General features: G+C 53.7%; 8 protein-coding genes across 8 annotated transcripts; 3 read left to right on the top strand and 5 right to left on the bottom strand.

Annotated features, from left to right (window-relative positions):
• Window positions 1-552: 552 nt before the first annotated feature.
• On the bottom strand, window positions 553-1,381 carry MAM_04805 (40S ribosomal protein S26E; the record flags this gene model as incomplete). The annotated part of the gene is made up of 4 exons (XM_040823603.1): window positions 553-652; window positions 830-932; window positions 1,074-1,201; window positions 1,296-1,381. 4 exons carry the CDS (start codon window positions 1,379-1,381, stop codon window positions 553-555), a joined length of 417 nt encoding a protein of 138 aa, XP_040678274.1.
• A 628-nt stretch (window positions 1,382-2,009) lies between these two features.
• On the top strand, window positions 2,010-2,546 carry MAM_04804 (ubiquitin; the record flags this gene model as incomplete). Its single annotated transcript, XM_040823602.1, has 2 exons — window positions 2,010-2,384; window positions 2,460-2,546. The coding sequence occupies 2 exons, from the start codon at window positions 2,010-2,012 to the stop codon at window positions 2,544-2,546; spliced, it is 462 nt and encodes a 153-aa protein (XP_040678273.1).
• Window positions 2,547-3,432: 886 nt separating this feature from the next.
• Window positions 3,433-5,089, bottom strand: MAM_04803 (Pre-mRNA processing ribonucleoprotein, snoRNA-binding domain protein; the record flags this gene model as incomplete). The annotated part of the gene is made up of 3 exons (XM_040823601.1): window positions 3,433-3,675; window positions 3,735-4,854; window positions 4,920-5,089. The coding sequence occupies 3 exons, from the start codon at window positions 5,087-5,089 to the stop codon at window positions 3,433-3,435; spliced, it is 1,533 nt and encodes a 510-aa protein (XP_040678272.1).
• Window positions 5,090-5,497: 408 nt separating this feature from the next.
• On the bottom strand, window positions 5,498-6,797 carry MAM_04802 (chitinase 18-7; the record flags this gene model as incomplete). Its single annotated transcript, XM_040823600.1, has 3 exons — window positions 5,498-6,539; window positions 6,596-6,673; window positions 6,754-6,797. The coding sequence occupies 3 exons, from the start codon at window positions 6,795-6,797 to the stop codon at window positions 5,498-5,500; spliced, it is 1,164 nt and encodes a 387-aa protein (XP_040678271.1).
• Window positions 6,798-10,956: 4,159 nt separating this feature from the next.
• MAM_04801 (cytochrome P450 monooxygenase) lies at window positions 10,957-12,838 on the top strand (the record flags this gene model as incomplete). The annotated part of the gene is made up of 2 exons (XM_040823599.1): window positions 10,957-12,054; window positions 12,110-12,838. 2 exons carry the CDS (start codon window positions 10,957-10,959, stop codon window positions 12,836-12,838), a joined length of 1,827 nt encoding a protein of 608 aa, XP_040678270.1.
• A 256-nt stretch (window positions 12,839-13,094) lies between these two features.
• Window positions 13,095-13,995, bottom strand: MAM_04800 (Mpv17/PMP22 family protein; the record flags this gene model as incomplete). The annotated part of the gene is made up of 2 exons (XM_040823598.1): window positions 13,095-13,482; window positions 13,571-13,995. The coding sequence occupies 2 exons, from the start codon at window positions 13,993-13,995 to the stop codon at window positions 13,095-13,097; spliced, it is 813 nt and encodes a 270-aa protein (XP_040678269.1).
• A 1,919-nt stretch (window positions 13,996-15,914) lies between these two features.
• MAM_04799 (uncharacterized protein) lies at window positions 15,915-16,473 on the top strand (the record flags this gene model as incomplete). Its single annotated transcript, XM_040823597.1, has 2 exons — window positions 15,915-16,079; window positions 16,147-16,473. The coding sequence occupies 2 exons, from the start codon at window positions 15,915-15,917 to the stop codon at window positions 16,471-16,473; spliced, it is 492 nt and encodes a 163-aa protein (XP_040678268.1).
• Window positions 16,474-18,902: 2,429 nt separating this feature from the next.
• MAM_04798 (uncharacterized protein) lies at window positions 18,903-21,065 on the bottom strand (the record flags this gene model as incomplete). The annotated part of the gene is made up of 1 exon (XM_040823596.1): window positions 18,903-21,065. The coding sequence occupies one exon, from the start codon at window positions 21,063-21,065 to the stop codon at window positions 18,903-18,905; it is 2,163 nt and encodes a 720-aa protein (XP_040678267.1).
• Between the last annotated feature and the right edge of the window lie 352 nt (window positions 21,066-21,417).

Raw genomic sequence — 21,417 nt, 5'->3', positions numbered from 1 at the left:
TGCTGACTCGGGCGTGGACTTTATATGCGGAGTTTTAGTATCCAGCGTGCAGAGTCGAGCCCCTTGACTGCCATACCCGTGTAGACTCCGCCCACGACAATCCCCGGAAATCGTCCCTGTTCCATGTCATGATGTAGTCGAGCTTGAAGACCGCTCGCCTCCGATCAGGGTCTGTTTGGAGGTGTGGACGTGTCTGCCCGGACGGCATCAGCCCCTTGCGTGACCCCGTAACACGTCTCGATCTGCCAAGACTTCGAATCAACCAGCAGCTCTACTTGCAACCTCAAGACATACGAAAAGACAGCAGTGCATGTCCCGGCACACAAATCACAATGGAACGATTGCACTTCCCCCGCTGGCATCAATCAAACATACCCGTCGCAGCTGAAATTTGGAACAGACCAGGACAATTCACATAAACGACGAGAAACGTAGTCCGATTTGGTATTTTTGGAATCGCCATAGATTCCCAACCCCAGTTATTCATCTAATCCTTTTTACCGAATGCAGACGTTAAACAGAACCAGACTCCATCCCAATCATGAAACCCACTCAAGCCTTGGGGGTAGTGGGAGTGATTTTCTTGCCGTCCTTGTTGTAGCGGACACGCGGGGGAGGAGCGCGGTTGCGGCGGCCCACGCGAGATCGAACACTGCCACATCATAAAGTCATGTCAGTCATTGCATCATGAGCAACGTACCAGGTCATTTTGCATCACGACAGAAAAAAAAGAGGCTGAGCATGTCCAATTTGCTCGTGTACGGCCAAGGCTCATCTAAAGCACATACGCCGAGGCGCAGTTGTCACACTCCCAGGAAAGACAACGTACCGGACAATCTTGCCATGGATAGCGCAAGAGACGCAGTACTGCAGCTTCAGGTACATCTTGGGTACGGTGTACTCGGCGAAGACGGAGGCATCCGAGATGTCACCTGCCGAAAAGTGGTTAGCCACCATTTTGTCTCTCTGGAAAGCCAAAGTTCTCCAGTCTCCCCGTGACTTGTTTGGTCCCTATCAATTGACCAGAGACAAACGTCGGACATTGGGAAATATGCGGTGTGCATCAAACGTACGGATAGCGGCGGACTCAACCATGTTGCGGATGGTGAATCTCTTGATTGCCTTATCCTTGGGGGTGCAGCGAGAGCAGTTGCTGCATCGGATGGGCTTGACGTGGCCGCGGCCCTTCTTGTTGCGGCCGCTAAAAGATGGTTAGCGAATTGCCAGAATGGAAATTGCCCATGGAGAGTCTCGTGTGTTTTGGCCGAAGCAGCGTCGTTTTCCATCGGGAGTACTCCCGGTTGACAGCGACGAGGTGGATGAAATTGAGGCGGGGAGGGTGAGGGGAGAAGTCGTACTTGTTCTTTCTCTTCTTTACCATTTTGACGGCGTCTGTTGCGAGTCTGTCAATACCAAGAAACGCAACGAGTTGTCGACAGATGCTGCGGGTTGAACGTGCTGGAATCAGTGTGGCAGTCAAAAAGATTGAGGAGGATGTGCAAAAAGTGGGGTTGCTCTCGCTTGCCCGGCCAGAAAAGCCCCCGAAGCTCCACGCAACTGGGTGAATTCGGCCGATGATGAAGGGCAAGTGGTTGGCGAAAACCCTAGATCATGTGACACCAACTCGCCTCTCACTCTCCTGGTGGGAAATTTCTCGGCACGCCGCCACTCCACCTGCGAGAGCGTTTTTCTCACAATCGCAACATCTGAGGATTGCTTAGGACGGCAATAGATCTATTGTCGAGGTACGTCTGAAAGATGCCGCATTGCCCATCGGTCTCGACGACGGAAGCATTCACGATGCATCCCTCTTGAGAGCCGAATTCCCCATCTACACTATTCTGATTCCCTGCCGCTTCCTTCCGTCACGGCCGCCGGGTTCAATCATCATGTCATTTTTTTTCTTTGATATTGACTGGCTGCTCGCGACGAGAAATGCACCACATCACGACCTCGCTTTACTCAGCCTCGGAAATGTTTTCCATCTCTAACCCGTTCAGTTAGGCAAGATGCAGATTTTTGTCAAGACCCTCACGGGGAAGACTATCACCCTCGAGGTGGAGTCTTCTGACACCATCGACAACGTCAAGTCCAAGATCCAGGACAAGGAGGGCATCCCCCCTGACCAACAGCGACTCATCTTCGCTGGTAAGCAGCTTGAGGATGGCCGCACCCTGAGCGACTACAACATCCAGAAGGAGAGCACCCTGCACTTGGTGCTGCGTTTGCGTGGTGGTGGCAAGAAGCGCAAGAAGAAGGTCTACACCACCCCCAAGAAGATCAAGCACAAGCGCAAGAAGACCAAGTTGGCCGTTCTCAAGTACTACAAGGTCGACAAGGATGGAAACATTGAGCGTCTCCGACGAGAGTGCCCCAGCGACACCGTAAGTTTTTCCATTTTTTTTCCCCGCCAACCTTGATGTCAGGTCGGCAACCAGATCACTAACAGTTCGATGTAGTGCGGCGCTGGTGTTTTCATGGCCTCTATGCCTGATCGTCAGTACTGTGGCCGATGCCATTTGACTTACGTCTTCGACAAGCAGTAAGCGCACGATCATGGCTTGGCATGGGCCGTTACGGGAGGGGAAAACATGTAATGCGACACAAAACCAGGCGTTGATGTAGCGTAGAGCACATCCGGGCTTTGATTACGAATGCTTGACTGAGACTACGGTTAGCTCATGTTGTTTTTTGTCCATATACTACGGTGCTGTCGTGATGTGATGTGCTGAAAACTGGTCGCGAATCTGTGTGAGCTTTTGGCTTCTCCAGTCTCCAAAGCGGGCTCTGTTCTGTGGCTGCAGCGTGACATCTGTATTTGTTTCCTTTAGAAGGGCAGCACTGGCTTGCTGAAGGTGTGCTCGTTGACAGCGCGTACACCGAAGTCTTGTCAGCTATGCGTATGTCCTGTAGCATCAGTAGTCCATGACCAGGGAGCGCCATCTTAATATGAAGATCTCATACACAATTTAACTTGGTACTTCACCAATATTTGTCAAGTTGCTTCGTCGAAGCCAAAGCTACAGAGTTCATGGAATCTGTGATATATCTGCTCAAACCAATACCTTGCATCAGAAATACAAGTTGCCACATTTATACACCACGAGATGACAAATTTAGAAAACTCTTTAAAATACAAAGCCATAGGATGCCCTCAAACGCCACGACCTCAAATTCTGCATAAACTCCTTCACAACCAAAATCGCAACAAGCCGCTTGGAGGAAAAGTCAAAGACTTCGCCCATCATGAACAGACCACGTCCATTCGTCTCCGGAAAAGTCAGCCGGATCTTCGGGTATTTGATATTCCTCTTTAACCGGCTTCCAACGACAGTTTTCCTCTCTCGGCTCTTCGTTTGACAATCCATGCCTGATTGAAAGTTACGTAGAAGATTTAAGAGAAGATTTGGCTTTCGTACCGATGCGAGATTTCTACTCCCCGTCAGCACCCTTTGACTTTCTCTTCTTCTTTTTCTTCTTGTCAGCACCGTCATCCGCTGGAGCAGCTTCTTCCTCGTCACGCTTGCGCTTCTTTTCTTTCTTTTCTTTCTTCTCTTTTTTATCCTTCTTTTCTTTTTTGTCCTTCTTCTCCTTCTTCGCAGAAGCAGGAGCATCGACCATCTCGTCGTCGCTGTCCTTGCCAGCGTCGTTGTCGAGAACAGACATGACGGATTTCTGGTAACTTGATTAGCATTACATCCGCATAGAACTTTCATCCATGTGCATCCACGTACCATGACATCGGCGTTCTTGGCGGGTTTCTTGCCGCTGGCGTAGAACTCCAGGCGATCCTCGACCTGTTGTCTGAGAGCCTCACCAAATCTCGTTGAGGGCTCCTCGGAAAAGTTGTCGATCCTGCTAGCCATGCTGCATTTGTTGGCGAGATATCGTGAGATTCTCCCCTTGTGGCGTGCGCCGGCCTTGCCAATGAAGCTGCTATGGTAGATCAAGCCATACTTGGGGGTGTTGCTCTTGGTCTTGAGGGCACGGAAGAGGGCCTTCTCGGCACCAAGGATCTGAAGAGTAGAAGCAGGGTATTTGGACAAGTTGGTGAGGGAACCAGCGTGAGAGATCAGACGAGCAGCAACGGGCGTGCCGATCAGAGCCTGCAGGTTGGGAGCGACATGACCCATCTTCTTCTCCAGGTAAGCGGACGTAGTCTTGCGATTATCGGCCTGCTTGACAACAGCCTCAGCGAAACCGGATATAATATCTAAATCGGCATCGGAGATGTCCAGACCCATAGAAACCTTGGCGGCATCAATGATAGCCTGGGCCTTCTCCCCATCCTCGCCGAGAATGGCAGCGAGATCGTGCAGCTTCTCATCGCTGAGAGTCTTCTTGTCTCCAATGGCGAGAACGAGCTTGGAGTAAGTCAGATTGTCAGAGACGATCTTGATCAGCTCCGGGAAGTGCCAGCCGTACCACTCCCTGATACGCATGAAAAACTGGTTCACACCTTTGTCCTGAAAGTCGATTGTGGCGCTGGCTTGGATAATGTGGTTGTCGTTCCTGGTGACGTTGAACTTGACCTTGGCACGTGAGTACGCGTGTCCCATACCCAGTCCGGCCTTCTCAATATCGCCAGGCTTCAGGTCCTTCAGAAGTTTGTCGGCGTGCAGGCGAAGGCCGCGGATGATATCGCCCACAACATCCGAGGTATCGGCGGTCTCGCACTCTAGTCCGGGAAACTCGCCCTTGATGGCGCCAGCCAGGTTCTTCTCTGAGACACCCAATACAATCTTGGTCTTTTTGCCGGCCTTGGGGAGGCTGAGTTCGAGGACAGATTTGAGGTATTCGGAAACAATGCCTTCCGAGACGAGATTGATGTTCTCCAGGGCTTCGACATGACCGCTGTCCTCAAGATACAGTAAGAAAAATATTCGTCCATCGGCCATAAAGTTTCCAGCTGAACCTACCGGAAAGGGCTGAAGTTGGTCAATTTAACCATCTTACCAAACTTGGCGAGGTCATTGACGGCGGCCTGGGTCTCCTTCAATTTCAATCCCACAGCATCAGACTGATGCACCACTTGGAAGAGGGCATAGCCCACAGGAGACTCGTATAGAGCGTAATCAATGTGCGACATCTTGGACTCGTCCCGATTTTCACCAGTGCCCCGGCTGGTTGAATTGGAGCAGTTGCGACGAGTTATGTTCAATGATACGCAGACTCTTGAGATACTTTTTTTCTGTGGGAATTTTTCTGGCGCAGCTCCAAGCTGGTGCACGGGCCACTGGCCAAAGTTTGCCGCTGTGGCCGCGTTCACGTGACGATACGTGATAATGGCGGGGGGTTAATAAGGGCCAAATGCGAAGAGGCCAAGGACACTGACTGGCATGCGCTCCCGCACTCTTCTCTTCTCTTATTATGGGCAAGTACTCACGTAATAGGCTGTGCGATGAATTGAAATGGTCAATGTATTCATTCTAGAAGAACGCGGAGTCATGATTCAAGTTGCTAATCCCGCATAATTTCTACACTTTGCTTCTTCCCTCTACTTATTCGGGAATCCATTTCGAAGGTTGTCGTATTTGGTCTCAGGGTACGTGATGCAGTTGTCCAGCTTTTGAAGAGAACTTGATCCACCAAAAGTCTTAACAACGGTCGAGATCAAGCTGTCCGATCCCGACTTGTCACCGCTGCTTTCCCACCACATGGTCCCGCCTAGCGCTCTCTTCTTGACATAGTCGGCCTTGGTCTTGGCCATTGGTGCGGTGTCGTAGCTCACAAACTTGCGTTTGGCGGCACTGTAGCAGTAACTAGCTTGCGCTCGGTCGTCATACAACTCCTGTGAGCCTTCGAGAGGCAATTTCTTATAGTCAAAGACGCCGTTTTCCCAAGTGCCCTCTCCTGTCCCCTGGAAGGGTTTTCCAGGACCGTCAGTATTTTCAAAAGCTCGCCCGTATAAAGGCATGCCAAGCACAATCTTGTTGGGAGCAACGCCATGACTCGTGTAGTAGTCGACCGCTGCATTTGTAGAAAACGGCGTGGAAGCGTCGTTGCCGGGGTAAATATTAGCCTGGTGTCCACAGATGGTATCCCATGAACCAGCGTAGTCGTATGCCATCAAGTTCCAAAAGTCCAAGTACTTGTCCATGGCGGCGAGTTCCATCTTTTCGTAATTTTGGGGTCCAGCAGGGCAAGCTACTGTCAACTCAAAGTGGTGGTTGCCGACACACTTTGCGGCGTAGGCATCAAGCTCTTGGCGTACGGCAGCAAGCAGCTCGACATAGTTGCGTGCTTCCTCTGCATTTTGAGGATACTCCCAATCAATATCGATGCCGTCGAAGCCGAGGTTTTTGAGAAGTTCAACACTGGATTTGGCAAACGTCCCACGGCCCTGTGGCGTGCTGGCAGGGCCCTTGAAGTTGGCACTGTATGTCCAGCCGCCAACGGAAAGAAGAACCTTGAGGTTGCGGTTGCGCTTTTTCAAGAGGTTCAGTTGCTTGAGGCAGCCATAAAGGTTGTTACCGATATCATTCCACGAGTCACCCTCCCAATGGATATCTGTATCAGCCCATGTGTCCGTCAAGTGCCTGGTACTGATAAGCGTTCGCGTCCCTATACAACGTGGTGTGTTTGCAAGACTTACACTTCGCCAGTGTCAGCACGGATGTTGGCGAACGCATATAAAACATGGGTGAGATTCTCGACAGGAAGATCCTGAGGCCTGTATTTTCGGGCATAGATTGCCCTGGATTGCCCTGTCAATTCATGTAGTCTCTAATACAGGGGGACGAGTCGACTCACCAATTTACAAAGTAGGCTACCGTTCGGTATCCGTCGTTACTCATATTGCTCGGTGCGCGCGGAAAGATAGGAATGGGCTATGCTGAATACCAAGAAGATGAACCAGACAGGCTGTCACTGCAGTAAGACAAATGCTACTGAGAATTTGGCGGAAATGAGTTGTCGACCCAAAGGCAAACTGACGGGCTTTACTCCGTATACAGACGGTGATGCTGGCTAGCGGGTTGTGTCGGGTATCGACGAGAGATCAAGAGCTTGGCAATTTCAATAAAATGATAAGCAAATAAACAAGTGGCTCGAGGCCGAGAGCAGAATCAGAAGCAAAGACTGCGGCAGATCCTTGTCAGACAAAAAAAGAAAAAAGGCTTCAAACTTCTTGCGGGAAGAAAGGCGAAGGTTTAGCTTTGCTTGGACACGAGAGGGGGGAAGGAGGCTGGGTAGATGTTATAGGTTATAGGCCGTCACTGCCTCAGCTAAGCACACTAGATGCGTGAGGCTAGTGCGCGTCATCGCTGTTGCTGTTGCTGTTGCTGTTGCTGTTGCTGTTGCTGTTGCTGTTGGGTCAACTGCGACAGCCTTCAAATTTGAGAGGTCAGCTTCAAGCTCTCATCGGTTCGTCTTTGTTCAAAGGTTCCAATGTTTCAGCGTGCACATGTGGTCGAATCAACTCTCTGACGTCCTTTCTCAAGGTGCATGTGCGGGTGCATGGCGTGCAGCCACGGTCATGTTCAACAAGTCAGCAGCTGCTGTGGATCGATTTGATTGGCTTGCGACAAAACGATGTGCAGTCGCTCGACTTTGTCAAAACGCCAACGCCCGACGCCGTGACTTCTACCCGTCTGTTCTTCTACGCATCTGAGCACCTGACCCTTCAGCTCTGCGGTGGCTGCCCATGGCGATAATCAGCTATCTCTGGTCACTAGAGTTGAAAACACCAGTGACTCTGTCGCCACGCAGCTTCGCAAAGGAAACTTCTCATCGCGGGTGCCGACTGGAATCATGTCCATCCATTGCGTGACCCCGGGCCCGTGAACCTCTTGGTCGCGACAACTTTCAAGCATGGCAAAACCTCCCACAGAACTCGAGCTTTTCGACTTGGCCATCTGCGGCCTTCGTGCTCAAGTCAACCCCGAACCCGAGCTACCGATGGCCCTGACTCCTCGCAGAGCAGAATGGATGACCTACAGAACGCCGGCCAAGGTCACCAGGAACACGTCATCCCAGCCTTTTTGCGCCGCCGCAAAAGGTCATGGCCGACAACTACAGGATGCTTTGCCATACCCTGGACCACGAGGCCGCCCAGTGTGCAGTCCATGTTCAGAACGACAAACATGAGCTTGTTGAAGAGCGTGTCGATGACGCCACAGTCACCCACGAAGGGGCTCCATTACATTGCGCTGTCATGCCATGTGGCCAACATGTTTGCGTAGGGAAAAGCCTCGCTGCTTTCATCTCCGGCTTCGCTCCATCCTGCGTGTAGGTTACTTCATTTCTTCGTTATCTCGATTACTTGAAGGAAAGTGCCGTAGCACTCTCATCGCTTGAGATGGATCTTGGACCAACAAGCATCGAGCGACGGTAGGGCTGGCCGCTCTATTTGCGCAGAGGAACCCGCTTCCTCACTGTCTCTGAGCAGTGAACATCCCATATTGCTCGACTCAATCCGGAAGTATACAATTGTCGAAAGACCACTGAAAACCATTCACCCATCTGCAAAATCTCTCGTCATCTGTCTTGATGCAGACGGCTGCTATGTCGTCAAAACAGCCTCCCATGTCACCGTCGTAGTAAACAGAACCGCCATCTGTTTGCATCGACTTTATTACACGGCCATGATGTTTCTTACAGAAAAACGATAGCGACGGCTATTGATGTTTGTCGTTCGTGGTACAGGTTATACCACAGGAGCTGCGAGAGGCAAGTGATAGAGAAACACGCGCTTGTACCAGTTGAAGAATGGTGACCTCTGAATAACACCCCCAAACAATGTGTGAAGGGTACGTAGCTGTGCAACAGGGCTCTATTCACAGGCTTTTGCGTCACTTACCAAGTTGTGGGTGGCATTCATGATATCTTCTCCACCGTGGCAATATCGCAACGCATATCGAGCGTTTTTGAGTCGAGCAAGGGTGACCGTCGATGGCTCTTTGACACGTTCTAAGGCATCCAACTATGTCCTAGAGAAGTTCCAATTCGTGGAGCAACTCGTCACAAGGAAACGCCATCGCTAAGTATGCTGAAAAGCCCAGAGGTTATCCCGCGCAAGCCCCTCTGTAACAACGGGAGGCTGGGAGAAAAAAAGGCCATCTGGGCAATGATTCAATAAACTGCATCGTGGTATTAGACGACCGGAGAGTTTGCGGAAGGATGGAGATGCTCTAGCTTACCGCATAGAGAGATGGACAGCATGGTCTCTGCCACTTCCGGTATTATTTGGCCTGTCGAATACTCAGCCTGCTCGTCAGAAATGATTCAATTGGCCGTCATAGCAGGCCAATTGTCTGGTGCGCCCTTATTATACTCCCGACACTGCAAGCTGGGGCTATCACCAAGGTCCGAATGAGGCACAGGGAGTGATTGAACTCGGGCCCAAGGGACGTTTTGACTGTCAAAATATCCTTGCATACTATGGACCGAAATTTCTTGACCCAGGGGCTGCTGGGTCGACTTGATCTGGCACTCACACCGTCTCCTTTTTTGCCCGCCCAGTTTGGCTGGAATCAACGCCAGGGACGGTTGGTTGAATTGACATAAGGTATAGTTACTCCGTAATTAGCCAAGAGTCCTAACAGACGTAGGTTTGTGTGGGCTGCAAGGAAAATCCCTCAACCGACTACTCTGTACGACCCGGAAGCATATGCTTGAGAAGCCCGGAGAGGACAGCAGCCATGGCGAACCAACAGGGCACTCTGTACGTCCCTCTACTCGGTGTTTATTGTTAAAGGTGGCTTCACTGGGCTTCACTATTGTTATTGCCTTTAGATCCGGTGGAGGCGAATTGGACAACTCGATTGCATATGTCGATGCTCTTTTCTCAGTTTTAGAGTGGACTTCCTGCCAGAACAAGCGGACAATATCTTGAACCGGCCTTCACAAGTCTTTTATCTACATTCTCCTCTCGGTTTTGCGGACCGTTTGGGTTCCCAATTAAGGGCAACATGCCAAACCTGCTTCAACGAGCTCGACCACAACCTCTGCAATGGCATGACACGAAAATGAGACGCCCATTCCCCACGACGCCTATTGGCTGCAATTTGCATTCGATACGGATCTTCGGAGTAGACCGTGTTGGCTGGTTGTACACGGTCAAGCTGTGACCATCAGGTGACCTCATCTTTGCTCGAACCATTGTTTGCCATTGGCTGCCATACAGCCAGTCGGCGATACCTTCTGGTTGTCCGACCTCACCTGCCGTCGATGAGTATTTTTTTCTTGTACTCTGCGGTGGGGTCCGAATGAACATCCAGCTTAGGCAATGCTGTGTAAGGATACTGACCTTGGCACGTTGCGACTATCCACATGTTCAATGGATATTTCAGAACTATTCTTAGAGTCCCCAACAACTCGGAACTTCCCACCTCCAATCGAATAGGAACTGAAGCTGGGCTGAGATGCCTCGTCAAAGCCTAATTGCCCAGCATGCTCAGACCCGGAAAGCCAGCCAGCAAAGAGTACGAGTCTACGCCGTGTTTTGTCTCTGGATGGAGAAGTGGAATGTGGAGAGTAGTAGCGTGATCCGAACTATAGTTGTCCAGGTTGTCTCTATCAGTTGAATTCGGTCGACCACTGTCTGCTTACTGACTGGAGATGCGGCTCAAGGAGCGCGACCTAACGCCCCGTGCTTGTTGTTGTACCACCTCGTCTTGATAGCACGGACCGGACCGTCATGTACGAAGTTGCTCGTGCCACGTCACAGTTGGCATCTTTTCTTCCAGAATTGGCATCGTGGTTGGTGGCATCTACTGCGTCGATTCCCTGAGCTGGGCCCAAAAAATCACCGCCTCAGGGCGCACAACGACCAATGCTCTCGGGTTTGACATTCTGTGTTCCCATCCCCACGCAAACCCGATTGTATTATCTGTATCATGGTGTTACAGTACTACTCAAGAGGTAGCGATGGGTACCCATGGCCTAACTTCCGAAAAATCTCTCGCTCTGTGCCCTTACGCAAGTTGTGCTGACTGAGGGCCTAGAGTTTCCACCATGAAACTTGACATCGAGACGCTCACTAGACTTCTTAACACGGCCAACGTTGTCGGGATCGTTCTCACGACTCTCATCTTTTATCTGGGTTACTATACTCTTCGGCCACTTCCCATTCCAGGCATCCCATACAATGAGGATGCCGCCGCACGAGTGTTTGGAGACTTGAAATCCGTGAAGGCGGCTCAATATCGCCGTCAATGGATATGGAGTCAGCCTAGAGAGCATGGCACAGTCATATCTCAACTCTTTTTGTTTCCGTTCCGAAGACCTACCGTCATTGTATCGGATTACAGAGAGGCAGTAGACATCTGCTCTCGTCGAGTCAGGGACTTCGACCGAGGCACCCGCAACAAGGAATGTGTTGGCATAACTGCACCCAACTTTCACTTCACCTTGGAATCCAGAGACCCTCGTTTCAGACACCACAGGGAGCTAGTGAGAGATTTAATGACTCCATGGTTCCTGGAGACGGTGTGTTTTGTCGATACGCTCTGGGCTGAAACCGGAATCACGACAAGAGATGCTAACAACATTGTCAAGGTTGCAACTCCCCGTGTATACGAGAATGCCGCTGCCCTCGTCCGCCTCTGGGGCGTCAAGGAGCTCAAGGCACGAGGACGAGCATTTCCTGCCAACCATGATTTGTATCTGTCGACGCTAGACACGATGTGTGCCGTGGCATTCGGCATGGGCCAAGAATCGTCTGCTGTTGGACAACAAACCCGCCACATGGAGGAATTCGAGCCAACTCAACACTGGGCCGTAGGCGAGCCCGTACGGTTTCCAACCGTTCCCACTGATGCCCACTTGGAATCGATACTTGATATTCCTGAAATGGTCGCCATAGCACAAAGGAGTCCCTTCCCTGCGCTATCTCAGCGACTTGCCCTGCTGAGCCCAAGACACGCCAGGGCTCACTGGAATAGACGACGGATGATTCGGAAGCAAACCGAGCAGGCTCTAGGGAGGATATCCTCTCTTGGTGAGACATACACACCCAAAAGTGCCTTGGATCACCTATTACACAGAGAAAAGATGGCATCTTTCAGGGCCGGCAGAGAACCAGACTTCTTCTCCCCAGTCATTCGCGACGAAGTATGCAGTCCGAGACCTCTACTCAAGTGGTCACAAAGTGCTAACAGGCTACTAGGTTCTCGGATACTTACTAGGGGGCCATGACAGCACAGCCACCGTGCTTTCCTGGTGGACCAAACACATGCAGTGCTTCCAAAACGTGCAGTCACGACTTAGACAAGCCCTCCGCCATGCCTACCCCAAGGCGGTCGAAGAGGCCCGGTGGCCGACGTCGGAAGAAATCTCAGGCACGTCGGTGCCGTATTTGGATGCCGTCGTGGAAGAGTCACTCCGTGTAGCTTCCGTCGCCACTCTAATCTCCCGAACCGCGACATGCGACACTCACATCCTCGGCCACAGCATCCCGAGGGGAACTGATGTCCTGTTGTCATTGACCGGTCCTTCCTTGACGGAGCCTGCTGTTCCAGTTGCAGAGTCAAGGCGGACAGCTGCATGTCAGCAAGCCAAGGACGGCATGCCCGCCTGGGGAGAGGACATTGGCGAGTACAAGCCAGAGAGGTGGCTCAGGGTCGAGAGACAAGACGGCAGAGAAGATGTCCACGTGTTCAACCCGCATGCCGGACCGAGCCTTGCCTTTTCCACTGGGCCTCGACAGTGCTTCGGTAAAAAACTGGCCCTTCTTCAATTGAAAACCACAATGGCACTGCTGCTGTGGAACTTTGAGCTCAAGGAGGTGCACGAGTCCCTGAGTGGGTGGGACATTACCGAGAGACTGGTCAATCTGCCCAAGAGTTGTTATGTGAGCCTGGCGAGAACGGGACACGAAGAGGGCCGCTCAAACTAGCATGAGCGGAGTACTGCGACGTGAAATGAAAACAAGTCGCGACGTCTTCTGCAAAGCGCTTGTGTGAATCTATGCCCGGGATGGGTACAAAAGCAAAAGAATTACCGTTGGGCATGAGCTAGACCAGTTTCGTCTTAATCCAAGTCTATGTTCCCTTGACGCCTTCCTGAATCTAAGAAACCAGAAGACACAAAATTATACAAGACGCACCACCTCGCCGGGGCAGCCCGCTGATCGCGATGCTCTCGAGAAGCCGCTACAGCGCCGTCTCCGCATAGACTGTACCCTCGGCCAGCATCCTAGCCTCTTCCAGCAGCTCGGCTTGTCTATTCAGGTAGCTCAGGTAGGTCTGCCACCCGACGGCCACGACGCCCGAGAAGATGCTTCTGAACTCAAAGGGCAAGAAGGCCATGCTGAAGGCCACAGCCGCAGGCCACACCTTGAACGAGTTGAGCCAGCTGGTGGGGACGGTATCGCGAATGCGCTGCACGGTGGCCTCCAAGGTTTCACCCGAGAGGAGAGCCTGGGCACCGAAGAAGTACGTGCTGAAGGTGGGCGTGAAGAAGAGCTGGTTGACAACGACCTTGGCGGCTATAGAGAGCGTCTTGGACGCATAGTTGAAACTGCCACTGAGAAAGCGGAACCTGAGGCGAGACCCGGTAAGAATTTTGGAAACGAGCAAGCAGCACCATGGCGAGAGGATGGCAGGGGATAGCGGCACAAGGGCCTCACCAGTGAAAGTAGGGAATGGCAGCGACGAATCCTATGAGAAGCGTCCGCGCCGTCCTCTTGGGGTCATATTCTCTTCCGCCGATACCTTGAGCGCTCAGGTCGGCACAGAGATAGATGACCACAGCGCCTACGATTTGCGTGGCGTATGGCCGGTTTCGCTGCGATCGACTATATGCATTGGCTGCAGTGGTCAGAGGCCCTAAGCGCTGCCAAATAGGCGGCAGGAATGGAGACGACGCGGCCGAAGCGGTTGGCGACGTCGTCTTTGGCTTTGTGTTGTTTGGCCTCGTCTTTGTGTTTGGCAGTTGCCCTTTCTTGTTGGCACTTGAAGATGTGGAATGGGCTCGGGGTTTGATGCCATGCCGTAAGCTGAGGCCGCGGAATTGCATACGCGCTGCGGCAGTATGGAATCGCGGCAGTGACATGATCAATTTGGCTTTGGTTTGAATCATCGTATGCGTCATGTGAGATGTGGTGTGGTTTTTCGCGAGTTTGTGGGATGGAGCAGTTGACTTGCTGTTGAGGCTGAGCAGAATAGTATCAGCAAGTCATGTTGATACTACTTGGACTTCGCGTCTCGGCATTAAACCGGATATCCGGCCCGGTAAAAGCGGCACCGGGCGCATTGTTGAGTCGGACATGACGGCAGCCAGGACGAGTTGATTGATTAAAGAGGGCCGCCATCGGCTATTATGGCCCAATCGTGGCGTTGCGGATTTCCAAGTGCGTGTATAACACGACACGGGACGGGGCGCGTCTGGCCGCGGTACCTCTTCTGACAACGGGCGGGCGCAGGGTTAGGGTTGGTCCTTCGATATGCCGAGACACACGCAGTGCGCCTGATGGTGTATTTGATGAACCTTGGTCCGCTGAAGTCTGAGGTACTCTGGGAAAATTGAAAATCAAGCTGGCTAGATTCGTACTTGTTCATTACAACCCCCCAAGATGGCGGTTTTGCGTCGCAGGTACGGCGGAAGAGAGATATGTCGGCCACACGGACACGGAAGGGATCACTGTTGGCTGCTGTTGCTCTGCATTGGAATGATAACAGTGCAACTGTCCTTGTCTCTCTTGATGCACAACCATGGTAAGCGTCATCATGGCGGGATTCAGGACGGACGATGGTCCGCTTTCAACGGGGGGCTTGGAGAGCGGCGCACTGTGAGAAAAGATATTCGGATGTAAATATCGAGTGTTTTATTATCTTCCCATTCGAGAATCCCATTTGAGAACGATGGCAGAGTCGCGTGATTATCTTTCGAAACGGAGCGGATGCCCCACGATGATGGCACCAGGCTGATGGAGCGATTGGGAGGAGCTAGAAGAAAGACTACCAGCATATTTTTGTGGCTGACCAAGTAACTAACTACCTACAGTAGTGACACTGCTTGACACACGTTAGTCTCGCACAGTGTTGCAGCCACATTGTGGCTAGGGCCTCTTGGCGCACGACTTGTTTTCCGACTCGAAGTCAGGCAACTCGACTTGATACCTACGGCCATCAACAACAACAACAACAAGAACAACTCCTCATACAATCCCATCTGTTTTAATCGGGCAGGTTCCGTTCAGCTCGTCTTTCAAAAGTCGGATCTTAAATTAGGTTTAATCTCTGCGCAGAGTACGGTCTGTTCTTTAACACTCATTCGCCTAACACGTCCTTCTTCTCCGGCATGATGCATCCTCCATTTCAAGTAGTGTAAGGATGGAATCGGTCTGGGTCTCGCTCCCAAACTCAAGCAGCCACGTGTCTCAATCAATGGCAGATCTCATTCGCAGCGTTCAAGCAAATCTTGGCGAAATTTATACCTTTAACAGCATTTCCATGTCTTCTACGTGGCGGGACCGCCTGGATAGATTTTGCAACCATGAACTGGAGTCCCTTGGCCAAATTGGCTTTGTTGCGCTGAACCAACATAATAAAGTGGACTACATTCTATTGCATAACTTTCTGAGGCAGTGCAAAGCGCGATAAAACCTGGCCGCAGTGCAGATAAGAACACAGCTCCGTTGCTGCCATTGCGGCCATCATTGTGTCACTGTGCGAGCATCGAGAGCGTGTCAAGCCTATCCGTCCGGAATATATCTCGAGCAAACTTGACCACGGGACAAATTTGCGTCACCAGAGATATAGAGGCGTTGAGGATGGAAAGATAAAACCCAGCAAGACTGTCGCTTACAAGGGCGCCAAGGTCATCAGCGAGCTTCGTAGCCACCCTGCCGACATGTTCAAATTTACTCATCCTACGATGTTCGGTTTGGCTGGTGGATTACTTCGCCATGGCAGACGGCTGATGCTACGCTGGACAAGTACATTTTCCAAGTCCGGAGCAAGTTGGCAGGTATGCGTCCAGACGCCAATGGCAGCAGCGATATCATCGGCCAGCCTGTTGGACGTGAAGCGCTCCTCAACGAGCTTGAAGCAGACTTCATCGCCTACGCGCCAGGAGAGCTGGTGCAGATTGCCCACCAAGTAGCAGCAAGTGAAACTCGCCTCGACGCAACTCGGGTATGGTGACGATTGGGGAAAAGCTCTCAAGCACGCCAAGACACAAGTCGTGCCTCCGAGCGAACAGCCCCAGCTCGTCATGCAACTCGCCCGCCAAGGAGCCGACCTTGTCCGAGACAAAAACCTCGTAACCGTCCTGCCTTTGGCTGAGGAAGCGTACGGCACTGTCATGATGCCAGGCCAGCAGCAAAAGGCGTCACCCTTCTTCCCCGGCGGACCCATGATCCAAGTCGCATATCCGACCCACGACATGCCGTACCACCTCAAACAAATGGTCATGCGTGGGAACAACAGACACTTTTCCAAAGCCACCGTGTTTCATGAGCTCGTACACGGCCACCGCCTGCAGCTCTGCCAAGCCGCACGGCACCGAAGCCATCGCTTGCTGTTCTAGACCCCCTTGTTCGCACAAGGATGGGCCATGTACTGGGAATTTGTGCTCTGGTAGCGCAACGACTTCTTTGTCTCGCCCGAGGATCGGGATCGACGCCATGTTTCTGGCGCATGCACCGCTGCGCTCGCATCAAGATGGAACCCCAAGAGTGTATCGACATCCTGGTCAACGGGGTCGGGCGGGAGCGCCTCTTCATCACATTGCCTACATGACTGGTGCTCTGCAGCTCGTCAAGCTCAGAAGAGAGATGCTCAGGTTTCAAGAAGATTACCGAGAAGCAGTTCCATGACACCATTTTCACATATAGCGCTATTCTGAACAAACTCGCGAGATTCTTGGCATTAGATCTAGATATAAAGCCCGGATTATAAGGCAAGATGGAAATTCTACAGGCGATAGTATGCTGCTGCAATTGGGGGAACTTTGAGTTTGAGTGTTTCGAACACATGTTGACAACGCATAAGAGTACATGTGAGCCATTTTTCCTCGTTCTCTTTCGGTCTTTCTTTCTCTCTCGCGCTCGCTGTTCTAAAGGACCAAGTGTCCATTGTTGCAGCGAGACATAGCTTTCTACACAAGTTGGCTACCGTTATTCTTCTCTTTCTTCAGGATTTCTTACTCCCCGTCGTTGGCTTAAAGCTCCTCTGGACCAACGTCTCTTGTCCTGGTTTCGGCGGCACGCCCCATGTTTCGACGACTTCGCCCGTCGCGGTCACCTTGGTGACTAGCTGAGGTGATCCGCAGTAGACGCTGCCGCAGTATTGACTGCCGGGACCATGGACTGTAGATTCCGCCGACAGGTTAGTCCTCTCTTCGCAGACGTTGTGCAAGTCAGATGGAGGATGAAAATCCGCGCACCCTCTGTGCTTTGCTTCTTGGGCAGTGTGATGGGAACAGGGCTGCTCGGCATATTCACGTATTTGGACGAACAAAAAGAGTGGTTGTCTAGGGCGAGGGAACACATGGGATTGACGAGTCCGAACGGCCAGCTCACATATATATGCATACATGTAAGTTGCTGGCCGTGCCACCACCACCGCTGCTCACGCCCGAGGGCAATGAATGTTGTTGTCGGGCCAGCGTACGGACACCATGGAAGCAAGCAAGCACGGCATGCAGCGCGATGAGATACTCCGCATCGAGCCAGAGCAGAACGAGAATAGCCGTGTCCATGACGTGTGGTGTCCCAATGCAGCCAAATGTGCAGCATACAAGGGCTGGTAGCAAGGGAGCGAGACACCCATGACGCGGGCGGCGTCTCTTTTCCTTTGAAAGTGCCGCCATGGGCACCTACTCCGTGTGTGCGTGACACGTAGGTCGGCCTGGTTTCTTCCGTCACGGCAGAGGGATTTCCAGAGACACAGGAGCAGGGTGACACGGAGACAGACGACGTGCAGGAGTTGCTGGTGTGGCTGTCCAGTCAAGATGGAGGGATGCCTCACATTGCGCCGCGGGATGTGACGACAAGTCGTCTGCTGGTCTCATTTCTGCCAGGCGGCTTTGCTTTTGCAGCACTAGGTCAGGTCGGCTCGGTGCTGAGTTTCACAGAGCGGCCTATACGTGTCATGATTTCACTAGCATCTCAAAACGCGGACGAGGCTTTTGTCGGCCGGCCGGGCTGAGTCTTGACGCCGGTTTACGACAAACAACCTGCTGGGAAGGCTTCAGCTGCGCCCGGCCATTCAAGTTGAGTGGCGAAGCTCGTGCGTCCCATTTTCTTCTCCTTATTTTTGCTCACCTCTCCTCGGTCTTGGAGTCGTCTCCCTGGCGTTGTGCTGCTAACTCGGCGGCTCCCGGCTAGCAAGACTCTGCCGGTATGTATGTATGTATGCTGCTGGCGCATGTCGTGAACACGCCACGGACATTGAACCGAATACTCTGGCTCGGAGTTGCTTTGAAGTAGCCTCCGTTTCATAGTGTGCCGGCGACGAGGCCGGCCAGACACAGGAAGCATGTCGGCAGGCTCCCGATCCGTGACGTGATCAATGGCGAGTACACACATGTCCTCTCGTCGTTGGCATCGCCATGACCTTTCTCGCCCCAGCTCCAGAAAGTCGTTATCATGTAGCCCTCAGGCCATCAAGTACGATACGACGTAGACGAATGAAACACACACGCCGTCCAGGTCACACCAGCTCAACCACCACATCGTCCATGCACATGATGGCCCCCGGACTCGTCGACACCACAACGGCCTTGGTCCCGACTCCCAAGCAAAAGGCCACGCTGGCGCTACCAAAACTCGCAGGTATCACGAGCCATCAACGGCACTCGGGAGCAGACACATTTGCCAACGTCAAGTTTGCAATGTACAAAGAGAAATGCTTGCATCATGGTACAAACGAGTGCCTCTCCGGACGCAGATCCCGACGGCCAATAAATCCAACAAAACACACACGCATCCAAATGACTGGAGACATTTCCGGTTTTCAAAACATTTCCACGTCGTCTTCCTCCAGCAACCCCAAGCCGCTATCATACCGTCTCCGCCGCTTCTTCCCACTGCCGGACCGCACCAAGGGGTCCGAAGCAGCAGCAGCCTCGGCTTCGCCGTCCACACGAGCAGCGCAAGAAGCGACCTCATCCTTGTCTCCGCCACGCATACCAAGCGGCTCCCTCGAAAAGTCGGGACTCATCTGCAAAACACGCTGCAACTCAGCCTTGATCGAGTCCACGGCCGCCCTGGCCTTGTCGCGCTCCTCATCCACGCGCGCCAGCAAGCCGCCCTTGTCCACGCGCAAGACGCGAATCGTCTCATGAGCCGCCCGCAAAGACTCACTGACCCTGTCGATTTCCCCGCGCAGCTCCAAGACCCTCGCGTCCCGGAGCGCCAAAGCCGCGCCGTGGCGCTTGTTCAACGACACGACGTGCCGCGTGGTGCTGTCCTGGACGTCGCTCATCTCCTTCTGCAGGTTGGCAGATTGCCGCACCGCATCAGCAAGCCGGTCCTGCAGCTCGAGGACGGTCGCGTCTCTCCTCGAGACTTCTCGCCTGTCAAGCTCCCGCTGGGCGGAATGCGAGGCCGCCGCCTCGCCGTGTTCTCGCTCCATCCGCTCGACCAGCCTCTCCAGCTCAGACATGTCGCGGACATAGCCGTCGACGGCGCCCCGGAGACGCTCGTTTCCAGCCTCGAGCTGTCCGAGCCTGGCCTTGTGCTCGCCGAGCAGGCGCTCTGCCTGCGACAGCTGGCCCTTGAGGTGGTCCATGACACTGACTCTGGCGTCCAGTTGCTTGCGCAGCGACTGCTCGAGCTCGTGGTACTCGTCTATGGACGACTCGTCCTCCTTGGCCCTCCTGGCCAGCTCCCGCAGGCGCGTGAGCAGGAGGTCGAGCACCTCGGCGCCGTGGGACGTGAGCGGCAGCGCGATCTCCCCGGGCGTGAGGTACTCCAGCTCCAGCCGGGCAGCACGGAACCCAGACGACAGCGCCGCAATCATCTCGCCGGCATTTGCGCCGGGGAATCCCAGCTCCGCGATGGACGCGCTGAGCTGCCTCACGGCCTCTGTCCCGTCAGACACGTTTTGCAGCAGGGCCGCAACCTTGCCCTCCAGAAGGTCGCCGTCGCCGTCGCCGCCGTCGCCCAGAGGCGCGATGGACTCCACCGAGGCGAGCTTCTCTCTCAGCTTCGACTCAAGGCTCCTGTATGAATCCAGCGTGGCGGTCAATTTACCCACCTCGCGCAGCAGCGACGCAAGCTCCTCTTCCGCCTGCCGCCTCTCGACGTCCGGAAAGGAAACCTGAACGCCCACATGGGACGGGGCCACAGGCAAGCAGGGCGTCGGGGAGCACGGCGTGGCAGGCACCACGGGACTCGTAGCAGGGGGCGTGGGAAACGACAATCTCGCCCGGGACGGCGTGCTCGCCGCGAACTCGGCGGCGGTCGCGTCGCCAAAGCAGTCCCCGTCCTCCGGTCCGTCGGCATATTCGTCTGCAAACGGGTCGCGCGCCGCCAGCGTCCAGTCGTAGCTCCTCGCGTGGCCGCGCGGCGTCTCGGGCCGCCTGGCCAGCTCGCCCCTGAGGAGCTCAATCTGCTGCTCTAGGTCCCAGAGCCTCTCGTTGTCGACGACCACGGTGGCGTTTTGTAGCTCGTAGATCTCCCTGTCTTTGGACCTGATTTCCGACCTGAGATGGCTGATTTCCGTCCGGGACTGCTGCGCCGCGCGTTTCTTCTGCCGCTCGAGCTTGTTGAGCAAGTCTCGGAGATGGCTGCGGCGGAGGCGTCTCTCCACGCGGCCGTCGACGGTGTGGTGCAGCGAGCGTGATGGCTGGAGAGGGTCACGGCGGCGGGATGGCAAGGCCGGCGGCGTGTGAGGAACAGTTGCTCCTCTTCTGGAGGGGGCGGCTGGTGCTGACGCACGACGCCGCCGCCGAGGCGTGCCGATGGACGTGCGGTGAATCATGGGCGTCAGTCCGCTGGACAGCGACGAGGTGGGATCCGAGAACCGAACGGCCCTTCTTGCCCGTCGGGGGGTTCTGGGCGGCCGAGCTGGAGACTCGGGTTCTTCTTCTGCCTTTACGCTTCCGATGTTACTTCGACGTGTTCGCCGAACGGCAATGGGGACATTGAGATCCGCCATGTCGTACGAGGGCATCGGCACGGGAGGGGGGGGGGGAGGGAAAAGCGCCAATGGTTCAAACTCCAGGGTGCAAAGATATGCTGCTAAGCGTGGATAGAGAGCCCAAGATGGTCAAGGCAGCAGAGCAAGTCGAAAGTTGAAGAGCAAAGGCTCGACGGGAGCTGAAGGAAACGAGCAACCCGTGTCAGAGGGGCCCGTCTTCTTGTCCGACGTGTCTGCCAGAGAGGCATTGCATGGCCTATGTATGACTCTGTGACCTTTGGTGGGGGTGGTTTGTTTACTTACTTCCATTTGCGGTTAGACGCCGATCGCGCCCGAGGTTCGGCCCCGCTGCGTCGGCAGCCGTTGACCAACCGTTTCTGCCAGG

Source organism: Metarhizium album (assembly GCF_000804445.1).
Source record: "Metarhizium album ARSEF 1941 chromosome Unknown scaffold_11, whole genome shotgun sequence".
In the NCBI taxonomy this organism is placed as follows: domain Eukaryota; kingdom Fungi; phylum Ascomycota; class Sordariomycetes; order Hypocreales; family Clavicipitaceae; genus Metarhizium; species Metarhizium album.
This window is presented reverse-complemented; position numbering and strand designations above follow the sequence as displayed.